Source organism: Salarias fasciatus, chromosome 2, assembly GCF_902148845.1.
Source record: "Salarias fasciatus chromosome 2, fSalaFa1.1, whole genome shotgun sequence".
Taxonomy (NCBI): domain Eukaryota; kingdom Metazoa; phylum Chordata; class Actinopteri; order Blenniiformes; family Blenniidae; genus Salarias; species Salarias fasciatus.
In genome coordinates, this window is record NC_043746.1 from 6,325,140 (window position 1) to 6,340,749 (window position 15,610).

Here is a 15,610-nt window from a genome sequence, read left to right on the forward strand (position 1 = left end):
ATAAGCTCAGTAATTCATTACTGTAGGGTGAATCATACTTTCTTATTCCCCCCTCTGTGAACAACAGGCTGAATGATTTACCGCATCTGAAAACGCTTTCGTTGTTTGAGTTTTTGAATATTGCATTTATCTGTTTGTTTGCCATCTGAACTGTTTTGAAAGGCATTCCCTCAGCTGGCTCTCCGTGACTTTTGTTTGCAAACTTTTTTTTTTTTTTTTTTCTGAAGAAATGTTGACTTCGTGACCAAGCATCTCAGAGATTGCTTTTCCTTTCCTGCCAAATTCAGATTGATGAATCCTCCAATATGTTGGATTATTTTATCAAACAAAGCCTCCGACTCCACATTTCTGCGCTCCTTCAATCTCTCCAAAATGCCTGCAAGCAAAGCCACTTTTCAGCAAGATGGTCTCCAGCTGATTACCTTCATCTAAAAAGGAACTAAAGCACAGAAAACTTTCACTGAAACGCTGCTGTTTGCATGTGTTGTCGCTCATTCTTAGCAAAACAGTACAACACACTCAAACTGAAAGTGCATTATTGCGCGAGTTTGTAGAACATTAGTCAAACATTCAGCAGAGAACAAAGCAGCTTTAGTTGTGCAACACCAAAACAAAACTTTTTCAGCATTTTCAGTGATAACAAAGTGTAACAATTATTTATCAAGCCACAGTGACAGAAATATAAATATGATGTAATGACTAATATAACATCCTACAAATCCTGCTCAAATCACTTTCAGTCTTGAGTTTTATTAATTTTCTTCATGCACTGTTTCACAAACTGTCAACATTTCATGACTTTACACAGTAAACATTACCTAAAGTAAGACCTTTAAGGACTTTAAATAATTCATTTTGATTAATTAATTACAATAAAAATACACTTAATGACACAAATGGACATTTTTGTTTTATTCTTCACTTAAACACTCCATATGGAACATTTCTCAGTGCAAAAGAAAAAGTTGCTTTCAGTCTTTGAAGAACATATCAGGCTTAAATTCTTAAATTTCTCAGTCTTGTTGAGTGACGCCTGCCGCCCTGCCGTGAAATGTCATTTCAGCTGCTGGTATTAATGATCTCATGGATGCAGACCCACCAGTGATTCAGAGCTCAGATCCCACAACCGCTGCCCTATTTGTAAACATATTCAAGTTGTTTTATTCATTCATTCGTCACCCTGAACACACCATCCCATGGTGAAACATGGCGGCGGCAGCATCATGCTGTGGAGATGCTCCTCTTCAGGAGGCTAAGGGAGGATGAATGGAGGCTAACGGGGAAATATTAGAGGAAATCCTGTTAAGAGTCTGCAAAAGGCTGGAGAGCAGGGCGGAGGTTCACCTTCCAGCTGGACAGCGACCCGAAGCAGAGCTACAATGGGGAGGTTTTTTCACATCAAAGCATATTTGTGTGTTTGAAATAAACAAGTCAAAGTCCAGATCTTCATCCAGTTGAAAATCTCTGGCAGGACTTGAAAATGGCTGATTACAGACGCTCTCCGTCCAGTCAGGCGGAGCTTGACCTATTTAGCGAAGAATGAAGGAAACGATCAGTCTGTTGATGTTGAAATCTCACAGAGACGAACCACAGAACTTAAAGGCGGCTTTCCAAAGTATTGACCCAGGAGGCATTAATAGTTTTGCATTTTCAGTTTTTTACTAATAATAAAAAATTTCCATCATTTTCCTTCCACTTCAAAAATATGCAGCATGTTGTGTTGGTGAATCGGTTAAAATCCCAAGAATACATTTACATTCGTGGTTGTAATGTGATAAACTGTGGAAAAGTTCAAGGCTGTCGTACCTGCACTATATTTTAGAAAACTTTGGCCTGGGAAAAGGAAGCAAAAGGAAGCCCCAACTTAAAAATAGCAAAACTTCAAATGTCTGGTTCTGATGGTGGCACAGTCTTTTAATGGACTCCATCTCCAGTGAATACGCTACATGTGACGCTTCACTCAACAGGCGACGCTTTCCATGAGTTCTGGGAAACCCTCAGGAAGGGGTGTGTTTGGAGGTGTGTGTACAGTGCAGGTGCACGAGCAGGGGATTTGAGATGATTTGATAAAGATAAGAGGCTAAACACTGAGGCGTTTATTCTATTATAAGAAACACAACAAACTAACTCAAATATTTCAGTAATTAGTCTCATTTCAGTGTAACTGCATGTTTGAACAGTGTTAATTAAAAGCAGAGGCAATTAAATGGTTGAACTGGCAATGAGTTCATTAAGTCCGTGTACCGTTTGAAGATATATTAGTGAAATACACTTTAAAGAACTTAATCATCTGACTGCAGACAGAATTATTTATTTTTTTACACACTTCTTTTGACCAAATCCAAATTGCGACTAAAAATCTAAAGTGAACGAAGAGACAAACCAAGTGAGGGACTCCTTTGATTTAAGGGCTTCTGGAATATCTGGTTAAAGCCTGTAGATCTGACACTCAGAACTGTAAACCCTCTCTGTTTTTTGTCTTTATGCTGTTGCACATTTTAATTTTCTCAATTATCGCTGCACCTTCTTTTATCCTTCTTGCTGACTGTCTCTTAAAAACAAGTTCCTTGATGTTTTGCTGTTGTGTGTTTTATCTAATTGCTGTTGACTGCCTCGTAAAGCCTTTTTATTTCCCTTGTTACTGAACAGTTCTGCATAAATAAAATTGCTTCATAACAGTCGGAGATGCAGATGGTCACCAAACTTTTCGAACAATCCTCAGCTGCAGCTCACTGAGATTCGAACCAACAGTATATCGAGGCATGGAAAATGCTTAACACACTAAATAGACTTTAATCAGATCATTTGATTGTTCTAGTTTTGGAACCAAGAAGCACGGTCAGCCATTTGAACAGAAATGAGAAGATCTTTTCACAAAACAAAGAAATTAAAACCAAAAATGTCTGCAATCTCAATTTAAAGCTGGATACGCTGGCCTTTTGTTGGCTGCTTTGGGTCCATGATCCTGATGTTTGACACCACTGATTCACACAATATATTTGGTCTAGATCAACAGATATGTCTCAGAAAACATGCTTTGATAAAAAAGACCCAAAGTGTCTCTCTTGTTTGTACCAGAGCTCTGAGACGGAGTGCAGGAGGATTAGTGTGTCTGTGTCGTTTCGCTTCGCAGTGACGCTGCTGGGAAAGCGCTTTTGAAGACTCACGCGTAAAACTAATGGAAAATAGTTGGATTCCATTCCAGACGCCGTTAAACCCCGTCAGTAAGCTGTAAAGTATCCGGGATGCTCTCTGTTCTCTGTTTCGATGCTCCCCGCTCATCCTTTTGGCTGTGATGTCTTTAATTTGAGCAGGATCCTATTTTCCGTGCTGCGGTCTCTCTTCCCCTGAATCACAGGCCACAAATTGTGCAATAGAGAATAAGTAAATTATGTTTAATTGAAACATGCAGCCGTAGCCGAAGTTTTATTCTCCCTCTGGTGCCAGAATGACATGACTTTTTCTTTTTTTCTAGAAATCAAACTTTTGCTTGTTTCATGTTTGAGTTGAAGGCTGTGAAAATGAGGGACGTGTCGTTCTTATCTTTTGAAGAGCTCGATTTGTTTAAGATTGAATCAGCTGAATATATAGACCTATATTTGGCTTTGCGACTGATGGAGCGACTGATTCCAGATATTTTGACGAAAAAAATCACTTCTCCTGTGTCGATAAATACTGGTGACGAGACAACAGGCTTCCTGGAACAAAGCTGGCAGAAGGTCACATCTGTCAAACAGCAACAATCAACAGCTGAGTACAATGAGAGATAACCCCGGGAAGCAGCGTGACGACAGCAGGAAGTCATTTCAGTTTGGATCCAATCCGTCACACCCGAAGCTGAAAGACGAGGAGCTGAACTCAGATGATGGAAGATGAGACAGAAAGAGGAGAGAGGAGGAGGGCGAGACCGTCCTGTGAGAAAACAGGTTCTGCACACCCCAGATTATTATAATCCAAAATAAAACACCATCACAAAAAAAAATGAAGACTCCTAATTCTAGTTTTTAACGCTTTTCCTCAGTCAGAATGATTTACTAACTCGTCGTCAAGGTCTCGACCTTGAACTCTGACAGGAAGGTCATAAAAAACTAAGTTGGTGGTTTCAGTTGCAGCGGCGTGCTGTGATGACCCCCTTTAAAGGGGCCGGCTGTGGAGACGCTCACTCACATTCAGCGAACACCGAGTTAGCCTAAATCCAGCATGTACGATAGAGTTTACTGAGGAAAACAGTCCAAAAAGTCCAAACGATCCAGATGCTAACAACACTGGGTGGTTGGTGTTGTGAGAAAAAAACAAAAAAAACCATTTTTTAAAAGAATCACACGAGCACACGGAGTACCGTCTTTCTGGACCAAGCAGCTCGCCAGCATGTCTTCAGTGTGTTCACTGAGAGAAACCGGCTCCCAAACACAACAGCATTCAGGCACTTCGAATCCAGCCAGAGCGGCTGTGAGTGGTCCTGTCAGAACCAAATGTGTTTGAAATTGACCCATGAAAATGTGGAAAATGAGTTATTTTGTGGGTTTTCTCGGTCGGCCATTCGATATTTTATACATGTGCGGTTTAGACGGTCGATGATCACACTGGGAAAAGAAAAACCTCTCTCTTCTAACTCGCACTCGTTGAAGAGAAAAATGAGGAATCGCGTTCTGTGTTGATATGTTTCTTTCAGTGGGATCTTCCTCGGTGCAGCCGGGAGCCGTGGTTCGCCTCTCTGGTTGTGGATCTGACCCGACACGCATGTGCATCGCATCAGCGATCTTCCACGGGACAAAACAAGCTTTCAAGCGGCCCCAGAGCGTTCAGGACAGGCGGGGAAGACAGACAGCCGCGACATGTAACTAATGTATCTCTGGGCTTGACCCAGTTTGTGGTGTTATGGGTCCCGTCGCTCCCCGTTCATCTCCAGAAACCCTCTTTATTCCAGAAGCGTTCAGCCTCGAGGCCACAAAGCAAAAGCTTTTGTTTCTCTTGACCCCAAACAAAACTTTTCTGTTCAAATAATCATTTCCAAACTCGTGTTTTTGCCAAAAAACTGAAGTTTTGGCGTCTCGCTCACCTCCGACCGTGACCGCCGCGTCTGGGGAAGTGCAGACCGCAGCTGCAGCGTCCTGCGAGGCCGCAAGCCGCTTCGACGACACATGGCCCAATACTAAAGGGAACTTGTTCAAAGAAGAGTTTTTTTTTTCTTCCCTCCTTCATTTCAAAACATCTGCAAGACAGTGGCTAAGTTGCTTTTTGAAAAACGTGTTCAGGCTGAAAATGATTGAGGCTTTTTGAAACATGACATTGTGGAGCTTTAGTTTTCAAGGTGAGGAAAACACAAAACCTCCGTTGTAATAAAAACAATCACTGACTAAAACATACAGACTCCCCAAACACATGCCGAAGGGCTTTTCATGCTTCGGTGAAATGGAGCAGAGAAAAAAGAGAACGAAGCCAAACAAACTGAGGGGTCTTTCTTCCAGCGTGCGTCACAGGGTGGGCAAAAATATATTGGTGGCCCAAAATAATTTGGATGGGATACACAATCGATGTGTTGGACACTGCTGCACTGTTCAAAAAGCTTCCTGTTAGGGGAACGACAAAGGCTTTAATCAGTGGGTGGGCCCTGCTCTCCGGGGTAAGCCGGTTCAAGATAAAGCGACAGGGAGTTGTTCTGTTTGCTCCCACATAATGAGGGAAGACTGCAGCGGGCCGAGGAGGCTCCTCCGCTCAGTCTTTCTGTAAATAGTCCACTCTCTCACACACAGACGTCTGAGTTATGGCCGCCTCACCGTAATTCTCCAGGCTTCTGACGGGTTTTCATGTTTTGAGGGGATTTCCACCTGAGCAAACAAACCGAAACTCACAAACATGGAGCGGAGCGAGCAGCCTGGGCTCCACGGCCACGAGGAGCGTTCAGGAATTCACACATGCCTGATCAAATACGAGCTGCGATTGACAATCGGTTTATGTTTATCAGGAAATCTGAAACGTCGAGCTGATTTTAACGAGCTCTCTGTTTGAAGGGGTTTGGAGAGGCGGATAGCTGCGCTCCGTCTGTCCACCGTTTGGCTTCATTGTCATTCAAGCTGAACTCAAAATCACCCGGAAACCTTCTGCTTGACCTCTGACCCCGCCCTCTGGAAGCCAAGTCAATGGGCCCGTGCGTCGGGTCTTTGAAGTGGGCCGCACACCCGGGCGCTACGTGGCCTGTTTGCGACGTTCACTTTCTTTGTTTTTAATCACACGATTCAGACAGAAAAGCAGAATGAAACGTGTTCACGAGGTGACCCCATCCTCTGCCTGTGCGCCGCGGCGCTGGCAGCCCGGTGCAGTCACACTGAAACGTTCAGCGCTCTGCAGGTCTCCCCGTTTCCCTTGCAGCAGACAGCGGCTCCGACATGCTGCAAACATGAAAACATCTGACTCCATCTGCACCGAGGCTCCGCGGGCGACACCGGGACGATCACCGACTGCTTTATTTCCATTTTCATCTTGTTTTACATCTTTAACAAACAAGTCAACACTAAAGGTTAGCGACCAGCTGCCCAACATATTGGAGCGTTTATCATCCAGAGAGCCGAGCAAGTCGCTCTGACTATGACCAAAGGAATTGAGCCAGAAGGTCAGAATTATACTCAACAGGGTAGTTAGTTGAAAAAACTGAAATAGCTTGAACTATGAAAAGTGGAGCCGTGGTGGGCGTTCGCCGGCCGGCCGCTGAGATCACCTGCAGCTCTGGACCGGATAAAGAGGGGAAGACGACGGACGTAGAGTCGGGTTCTGGTTTCAGGCCCTGAGCAGCGTCCTGCGCTCCCCTCTGCTCAGGAAGGACAGTGTGACAACCTGCCAGCTCAAACATGTGATCCTCATGTGATCCACCGTCTGTGGCCAGAACACATCCTCTCCATTACCGTATGAAAATACGCAGCGAGCCGGATCACTGGAGTGGAAGATGTGGACGTTTCCTTTTGTCAGATTCGGGCGGGGTGTCTGCGGTCTCATGGAGCAGAGTCTTTCACCGTGATGTTTGATGTAGTTTTATCTCGCTGTTGTTTGGAATTAGAAAACAATTCGACCTGCTTGGAAAGACAAAAAAGAAGCTTCACAGAAAGGATTGACTTCAACTGAAGCCATTCACAGTGGAGAGGACCTCCGCTGAAGAAGGAACCATTCAAACCAGCCTTTCTCCACTTGAATGCATTCCTCAGGGTCTGTTTATCACATGTGGAGCCACACTTTCTAAACTTTGATATTTTTTAAAAAAAAGTCTCTCACAGTAATTTGGATTTTTTTTGTGTGTTTATTACAGAGAGAAAACAAAAACCAGTTAGATTTGTTTTCCTCCATCTCTTTTCTATTGAGAACAAACCCATAAAACAGGAGGGTGAATATGGCTTTTATGCTGATCAGGTGATACGGTTCAGACTCCAGATGAACATTTTTTTTTTTTTTTACCAAACTGTGATGATCGTCATGTGTTCTCTAACACATTTACCGCCTTGTTATGAAACACCGGAGTGCAGGAAGAGCCTTCTGAAGAGGATTCAGTTGTAGAAGTGGAGTTACTGCAGAAATGCTGAGTTTCCATCATGTGGTTGACACAGGGAGAACATGCAAACCCCACACAGAAAAGGCCCCCAGTTGGTTTCTGAACCTGGACCATGATGCTTTGAGAGGAGAGCGCTGGTAGAGTGATGTTGGAGATTCCGTCTCATCGAAGATTCACTTGATTCAGAATGAAGTGAGCTGGAGTCAGAGTCAATGGCCTGATTCAATGACTCTTCCTGAGCTCTGCAGACAGATTTAAGATCGACTACCCCTGAAGGTAAACCAGTTTTATTCATAAACTTTCTTTCAAAAAAACAAAAGTTTTTTTGCCCTGATGCCAAATCAGATAAAGAGCAGCAAATCTCCAGGACAGACGAGCCCGCTGGAGCGGCCCATGTGGATTTGTAAAGTGAAAGAGGTTACACATACCCTCCTCGGACATAAATGGGGAGGAATTCGGCGGGGACTTTCCTTGCTTCCTGTATAGTGAGGATATTTGTTGTGAGGTACTCTAACGCCGCTCGCACAGAGACCCATCTCTAAGATAGTCCTGCCTGACGGACTGGAACAAACGTCTTTTTGTGCACACGGAGGAGGCGGCCGATCATGTGCTTGATATTATCTGTTTATGAAGCGGTAATACAGAGGCCCTCTATGTTCCAATCAGCAGGGTCGGCCTCGCCAGTCCGCTCTCTCGGGGTGGTTTAGAACTCCTAATTAACCTGCAGGTCCAGCGTATGTCGCGTCTTGCTCCCTTCCCTGACCCTCGCAGCTTCAGGTAATACGTTTATTTACCATACAAAGAATCGCATGACTTATGTTCAGCACAGATCCAATTTGTGCTCCACAAAACAGCAAGCTGTTGTCTTGTCATGTTTCAGAAACAGAGATAAATCACAGTGTTTCAGTGGAGATGATGTCCGGCGAGGAATATGTGAGCTGGCGTGACCCCTAGTGGTCAGAGCGTGCAACTCCACATGCTGTCAGTGGGACTGGGAAAGATCACACATGGCTTGTTTCATGAGTTTATTACACAAACAAGAGCACATTCAACAGTGAGCAAAATAATTCAACAGTGAAAAAGAGCAGCTTGATATTCTAAGAGATGGACTTCGTGCTAAGTGTTGGATAAAGAGATACATCTGTATGCTCATCACGAAAGTTTTTGATTCTTGCTCGTGCTTCTCTGGGAGGTTGTCGACCACGACTCATCTGTTCTTCTGTGCACAGTTTGCATGTTATCCTTGAAGATCCCTGCTTTGTTTCCTTTTCCTCTCACGGTCCAACAGCGTGCTTTTACATTCATGGCACAGTGTTAACATAAGATAGACTTGATCCTTTCAAAACATTCATTCAGTCTGACACTAACAGCATGTGTTGTTGGAACAGAAATGCAACAGAAAAAAAACTGAATAGATTAAAATGATAAGTGGAGAACTCACAGAAATCTTTATAAACAGTGAATGTTAACACTCAGCTGATATTCACATCATAACACCGGCCTTTCTGCCTGTTTTGAAAAAATACAACTTAATAGAATAATAATTTATTAAAAAAAAAAAACTATGATATGAAAAAAATTCTCAAATTTTCACGGGATTCCTTCTAAAATGTGTTTTCTGATTCTGATCAATACAAAATACTATTAGCCTACAAATGCAACATTATAGCATTTACTTTTCTCAGTAATTGCTGCCAGATATTAGCTCTGTGTTCAGCAGGACCATATTATCCTGAAGTTTAAGCTTAAAAACATTTGATATATTTCTTTAAAAAAAATCTCTTCCCTGATTACATATTGACATATCAAACATTTGACAGCATGTAAGGGCATCACTCAAAACTATATTAACATTAAATAAAACTGACTGGTTTGTTGTTTTTTTTTCCTAAGCTGTGCTGATCGTCTTATTTACTCTACAAACAGGGAACTGCTGTCAGTCCTTTCGCTGAACACAAGAGCAAATAAGAAATATCAGAGTTTAAATGAGTTCAAATACCTCCAATTTGTGTGAAACTAATTAATAGAACCACTCAAAGTACACAGTATTACAAGATCACACACAACATAAAAACTAATTATAAAATATGACATTATTTGTTACAACTTGAAGGAGTAAAAAAAACAAAAACATGTAGGGAAACAAAAGTAGGATGAAAAATTGCAGATCAAAAACAAATTATTGGAACCAAAAGTGAAGATTTTTTTGAACAACTGACAAAAGAGAAATAAAGGCATCACACAGAGTGATTTCCAAACTCTGCTGAGGTAGTCAAAACTAGATCTGCACATTACCTACTGGCACATAAAGCAAACAGACCCCCTGCTGTTCACTGGTGTGTCTACCTGTGTTTGACTTCACTGTGACGCTTAACAAATCCAGACATCAGGGAGGGGATTTCAGACCGCAGCTTCAAGGAGAAAAGAAATAATGTGTTGATACGTTGTATCGATCTCACATGAAATGAAACAATATTTTTCTTCCACTGTAACCGGACATTGCCTAAATACCACACGCATGTCTTCAGCTTGTCGTGCTCCTGGCCCGGCACTGGCAGGATCCTGACGAGCCCCGTGCGATTCGTCCAGTACTCACTGGGGAGCCGCCTCCTGCGGTTGCCCCAGCCGCGGGCTGCCTTGCTGCGCCCTGCTGCCCTTCATTGAATTGTGTATGGAGTTCAGGCGGGTGCGGAAACCTTCCCTGGAGAAGAAGTAGAGGAGCGGGTCGAAGCAGGAGTTGGCGGCGGCCAGGCAGAGCGTCACCACCACCGACTTCTGCATGAGCACCTTCTCCGGGCAGCTGGTGTCGCTGCGGGCCAGGAAGCTCAGGTGGACGCTGCGCTGCACGTGGTACGGCGTGAAGCTGACCAGGAAGGCCAGCATCACGATGACGATCATCCGGATGGCCCGGACCCCCGCGGCGCGGTGGCGGCGGGCGGCGTGGTGGCGGGAGGCCAGGGTGCGGATGATCCCGGCGTAGCAGATCAGTATGGTCAGAAAGGGCAGGATGAAGCCGGCGACCAGAGATATGTAGTTCAGCACGACCAGCTTCTTCAGGCTGCTTCCCTGCTTGGGAGGCTCGAAGCATTTGGTTTTATTGGTTGCCTTGTCGATATCCTGGCCAGACATGAGGAAGGGCGAACAAGAGAGACAAACAAACACCCAGATGGCCACGCTCACCAGGCGGGCGCGCTTGTCCGTCACCAGTGTCAGATTCTTCACCGGGTAAACGATGGCCAGGAAGCGAGTGACGGACATGGCGGTCATGAAGTAGATTCCACTGTAGAGGTTGACGTAGAGGGTGTAGGAGCTGATCCGGCAGAGGAAGCTTCCCAGGAACCAGTGGCCGTTGTTCACATAGTAGAGAACTCGCATCGGGAGCATCATGGCGAACAGCAGGTCCGACACCACCAGGTTCATCATGTAGATGTGAAAGGAAATGTTCCGGCTGCTCGTCTTGATCAGCACCACCAGGGCGAAGCCGTTCCCGGCCAAGCCCAGCACCGTCACCAGCGAGTAGGACGTGGAGTAGACCCGGTTCCGGAAGTCGTCGATGTTCGGACAGTCTGTGAAGTTGAGATCTGGGCCGGCTGTCTGATTCACCGGGTCCATGGTCGGTCTCTCATGCAGCTGCTGGGACAGAGAAAACCGCCATGAGGGTCAAAGGTTAAAACAGGGGTCACAAACACAGCAGGCCAGACCAGCACAATGTACAGATCTATAAACAACCACAACTTTGTTTTTCAATGAAGTCCATAAAAATGTCTTTACTGTTTGACGAGAACTGAGAAAGCTCAAATTTACCAGAAGTAAAGGAAAATTTCACCCATCTCTGATCTCTGAACTGTTATCCTGCCTTTCGCCACAGATTTTACAAAAACAAAGGAAGATCCAGACCGTCAGGCGAGCTGTCACGTCGTCAGCATCAGGGACCATCAGAAACCAGTTCAACCAGTCAGACGGTTAACACAGAGTGAGTGAAACTGACCGTACAGCATCCAAAATCCTCAACATCCTCCAAGCTGGTTTCCTTTAAACTGTTAAAGACTATACAGCCACAACACGTCTAAAGGTTGTTAAAGCGACACTAAGGAACTTTTCAACCTTAATAAAACATTTTAATATCTTTTGTGATGATACATCGACTTACAACGGGTTGAATGACCCCTCTGTCACGGGCTGAGGGCGTCAGTATTGCTTTCACTTGGACTAAGAAACTGTGAGGAGGGTGGTAGGAACCCAGCACACGGCATGCGTCACATTATGATATAATATTGTTTAGCCACCATTAGATTCATGACCTCGTCGCTATCCGTCCTTCACACAGCCTCTGGAAACAAATGTAGGCGAGTTCAGTCTGACAGCATGCCACCGGGAGCAGCATTTTACGACGTCACGCACTAGTCCTCATGGGAACTGTAGTATTCCTTTAGGTAAAACACTACCGCTTTTGTCCACTGGCGCCGCCAAAATCAACGGAAACTGAAAGTTCCTTAGTGTTACTTTAATGAGTCTCTTCTTTCAGAAGTCTGCGCTCCAGCAACTCATTTCATGGGTCTTAAAGACAAAAACAGATGAAAACAGACACTCTTAAGATCTCAGTTCTGCTTTTATTTGACCTCAGTGCTTCATTTGGCACAGTTATTCACGACATTCTGCCAGAAAGACCAGAACACTGAGACGGCGTCTCTCTCACGCAGGGCTGGCGATTAGGCTGGGCATCCGGGGCACTTGCCCAGGGCGCCGAGCCATCGGGGGCGCCCACGGTGCGCCACCCACGGTGTGCCGCTGTGACGGCCCGTTTGAGCAGCGCACTGCTTGGCTTCCCTTGCTCGCACCCCCCCCCCCCCCCCCCCCCCCCACCCGCGACAACTTCCAGCACTACTCTCTGCGACACTACCACAGGGCGCTCGTGTCGGGCTTGCCCAGGGTGCCTGAGAAGCCCACGCCGGCCCTGCTCTCACGTTTAAATCTGATCTAAAAGGACACAAACGTCTTTGTGTCAACCTGCTGTTTCAAGTCTGGGAACAAAAAACTGAGATGTGGAGTTCCTCGGTCTGAGTCCATAACTACACCCAGACTTCCGACTTGATTTCTTGTCCTGAGTGACATGCAGTCCAGATGAGCACTGACCTTTAACCTTTCCTCTTTAGCAGCCAAAAGCATTTCCCTGTTTTTTTTTTTTTTTTTTTCCTGTGTTGAGTTGGAGAAAGTTCTGACACATCCACTCATTCACCTCATTCCTGCTCTTACTCAGCAGGGATGAGGGACCGTGTTCATTCACACTGAAACACAGAGCTGTGTGTCATCTACTTGATTATGATAGCAGACGCTGTAAATTTCCATGATCTGAGCCAGAGGGAACATGTAGACTCTGGACAGCCAATGACAGAACCCTGAGGAACTCCTCAGATTCATCGTAACCTGTCGACACAGAACAGTCCAGACCTCGCAGGTAAGAAACCAACTTAATGCAGTGCCAGAAATTCTCCACCATCATTCCAGTCAGTGGAACAGCATGTTTTGGGTGTATGTCGGAAGAAAAATTCCTGTTTTGTTTGTTTGTTCTCGGTTCTTTTGTCCTGCAGTCGTCCGTGACAGACATTAAAATGGGCAAACATGAGCTGAAGGTGCTCTGTAATTAGACCTGCTGGAAATTTCTACCGATTGTTTCCTGTTTGCAGAACCCAGACAGGCTGAATCAGGTCCAGGTTTAACTGAGAGCAGAGCAGGTTCATCTGGTGAGATTCAGTCACATTTACTAATTAGAAGAAATGAACATTTTCAATATACACTGAAGCAAGGTCCATATTAGGACAGAGAGCAACATGACATGTGTATCGGCTCAGAGAAGCAGAGAACCATTTACGCTGCAGCCTCCTGCCTTCACAGTTCTCCCTGGCCGTCCATCATGCCCACCGTTCATTGAATCAGAGACCCGGGCTCCTTCTGCCAGCCGTCCGCTCACAGTGAGTCACTGCTCCAGTTAAGACGGCGGTACGGACCGCCTCACTTCCTTCTTCTTACATTGTGGTTTTTACGGCAGATAAGAAAGACTGAATGTTTTATCGACAGACATGAATTACGTGACTTTTCTGTATGTATCATGCAGTTTTATGATAAAACATCCACTTACATAACATCGATAACCAACAGTGAGAGGACAACTGTTCACTCACAGGCTTAAACTAGTTTGAGTGAGATTGCTCAATCCGACATGAGGTGCTTCTCCATCTGTCTCAACTTGTGAGCCTTGTTGGCATTTAAGCGGGAACTATGATCATTTTGAGATTTCCATCTCGCCCAGACTCCATTCACAGCACATGCCGGTCTGAAAATGATCTTTCTTTTGTTTTTATCATTATTAATTTACTTGCTGTTGTGATGTTAGCTGAAGCTCTGCCCCTGAATTGCACTGATCTGCATGAAAAGTGCTATTTTTTTTTTCATTTAGTTGAATCACTTCTGTGTTGTTTTTGCCTTTACCCGAGACTTGAAGTAAACTTTAAACAATTCAAGTATGAAAGATTAAATAACCTCATTATACTGTTATTGTGTTGACATGTAACATACATTTTAAACAACTCCTTGAAATCTGTTAGAAAACAATAAACGCCAAATGAAAATAAACTTGCTCCAGTGATCCGTTGAGTTTTTCCTACCTTTCAGTCGCTGCCTGATGTGGAATCAGCTGTCAGAGTGTCGCTCCTCTCTCTCCTGCTGGATGGGTTTTGGCATCTGCCTCGTCTGTCTGCAGTGCTTATCTGCAGGATGTCACAGCAGCAGCATGATAAGGGATGGCGGCGCTTCCTCAGACCGTCAGCTGCGTGAAAGTGCAAGCGTTTCACAGCAAGAGAGTTTCTTCTTATGCAGGTCCACGTCGAGCCCATGTGACATCCCAGTCACTGCAGCCACACATGGAGGGAGGGTGGGAAGAACACACTGACATCTTCTGGATTCCACCCCAAGAACTCTAGATTTCACCTCATATTTGAGAAATGTGAGTCCTCTCTACACCTGCTGGCCCGTCACGCTCTGTCTCCACAGTTTGGTCTGGGTCAGGTTCCACCACATTTCCACTTCCTCCTCATGTGGCATCTCATATTTCTGAGCCGGAATGCGTTCGCTTGTTTGTGTAACCCGTTTGAAAAGGTAAAAACTGTTGACTCTGGCATGCAGAATGCCACAATGGTCTCAGTGTCTGCCTACACCTTTTCAGCAAGCATGAACACGCACCGGTGACCGGAAACGTTGCTCAGCCTGCAGGATTGCTGGTGTGTATACAGAGTAATGACTGCATGATTTAACTCATTACATTGTTAAGTAATCACCTGAGTTTGATGAGGAAAAGAGGACAAGCTGTTGCTTAAGGTGAGATTGACCTGATCAACGCAGAAGATAAAAAAAAAAAAAAAAACACTTAATCATCCTGCTAAGGTTGGCTTCCCATTGTGTTTTCCTCACTGGTGTGGATTTCTGTTAATGGGTTGTGGATATTTCACTGGCAATGAGGCGAGTCCAAGCTGGAAGCCATGGAGAACATCTCACTTAGTGGGTTGCATGGACAAACTTTTGAATGTACTTTGCACTCAGAGCTTGTTTATAACAACACCAGAAAGTCTTCTCATCCGCCTGATTGTGCATTAAGAGCAGGACACTGGATAATTGCAGCTTGAGTAAGTGTTTTAACTGTCAGATAGATGTTTCATAAAGGGGTCATGCCAGGACGTTGTGCTCTCAGTTCTTAGCTCGCGTGTTCACTGCTTGTCCATTGGAAAGTGATCATGGTGTTGTTGTAATGTTTGAGCACTTAGATCTCACACACACACACCAAGAAAACCACGTTTATCTTCCAGAGCTACTAGTTATCAGTTCAATCTAAGACAACAGTGAGCAATCCACCCTGTATCTGCAGCGGAAACAGTTAAACACGCTCGACTGCATCAACACACTGCGCTGTTTCGCAAACACTTTGTGATGATCTCCAAAATCCAGTAATGTATCTCGGAAGTCAATATGCTCAATAGCCTCAAAGTGCCTCATCGCGTTTCCGTTTGTAAGTGGTTTTATTCA

General features: G+C 44.7%; 1 protein-coding gene across 2 annotated transcripts; it reads right to left on the reverse strand.

Annotated features, from left to right (window-relative positions):
• Positions 1 to 8,549: 8,549 nt before the first annotated feature.
• cysltr1 (cysteinyl leukotriene receptor 1) lies at positions 8,550 to 14,509 on the reverse strand. 2 transcript variants are annotated; one of them, XM_030108419.1, is made up of 2 exons: positions 14,200 to 14,509; positions 8,550 to 11,167 (listed from the first exon to the last, which is right to left on the reverse strand). In XM_030108419.1, the coding sequence occupies exon 2, from the start codon at positions 11,147 to 11,149 to the stop codon at positions 10,130 to 10,132; it is 1,020 nt and encodes a 339-aa protein (XP_029964279.1). In that variant the 5' UTR covers positions 11,150 to 11,167; positions 14,200 to 14,509; the 3' UTR covers positions 8,550 to 10,129. The 2 variants fall into 2 exon arrangements, with proteins under 2 accessions (XP_029964279.1, XP_029964269.1); XM_030108409.1 differs by having other exon boundaries at positions 8,550 to 11,170.
• Positions 14,510 to 15,610: the final 1,101 nt, after the last annotated feature.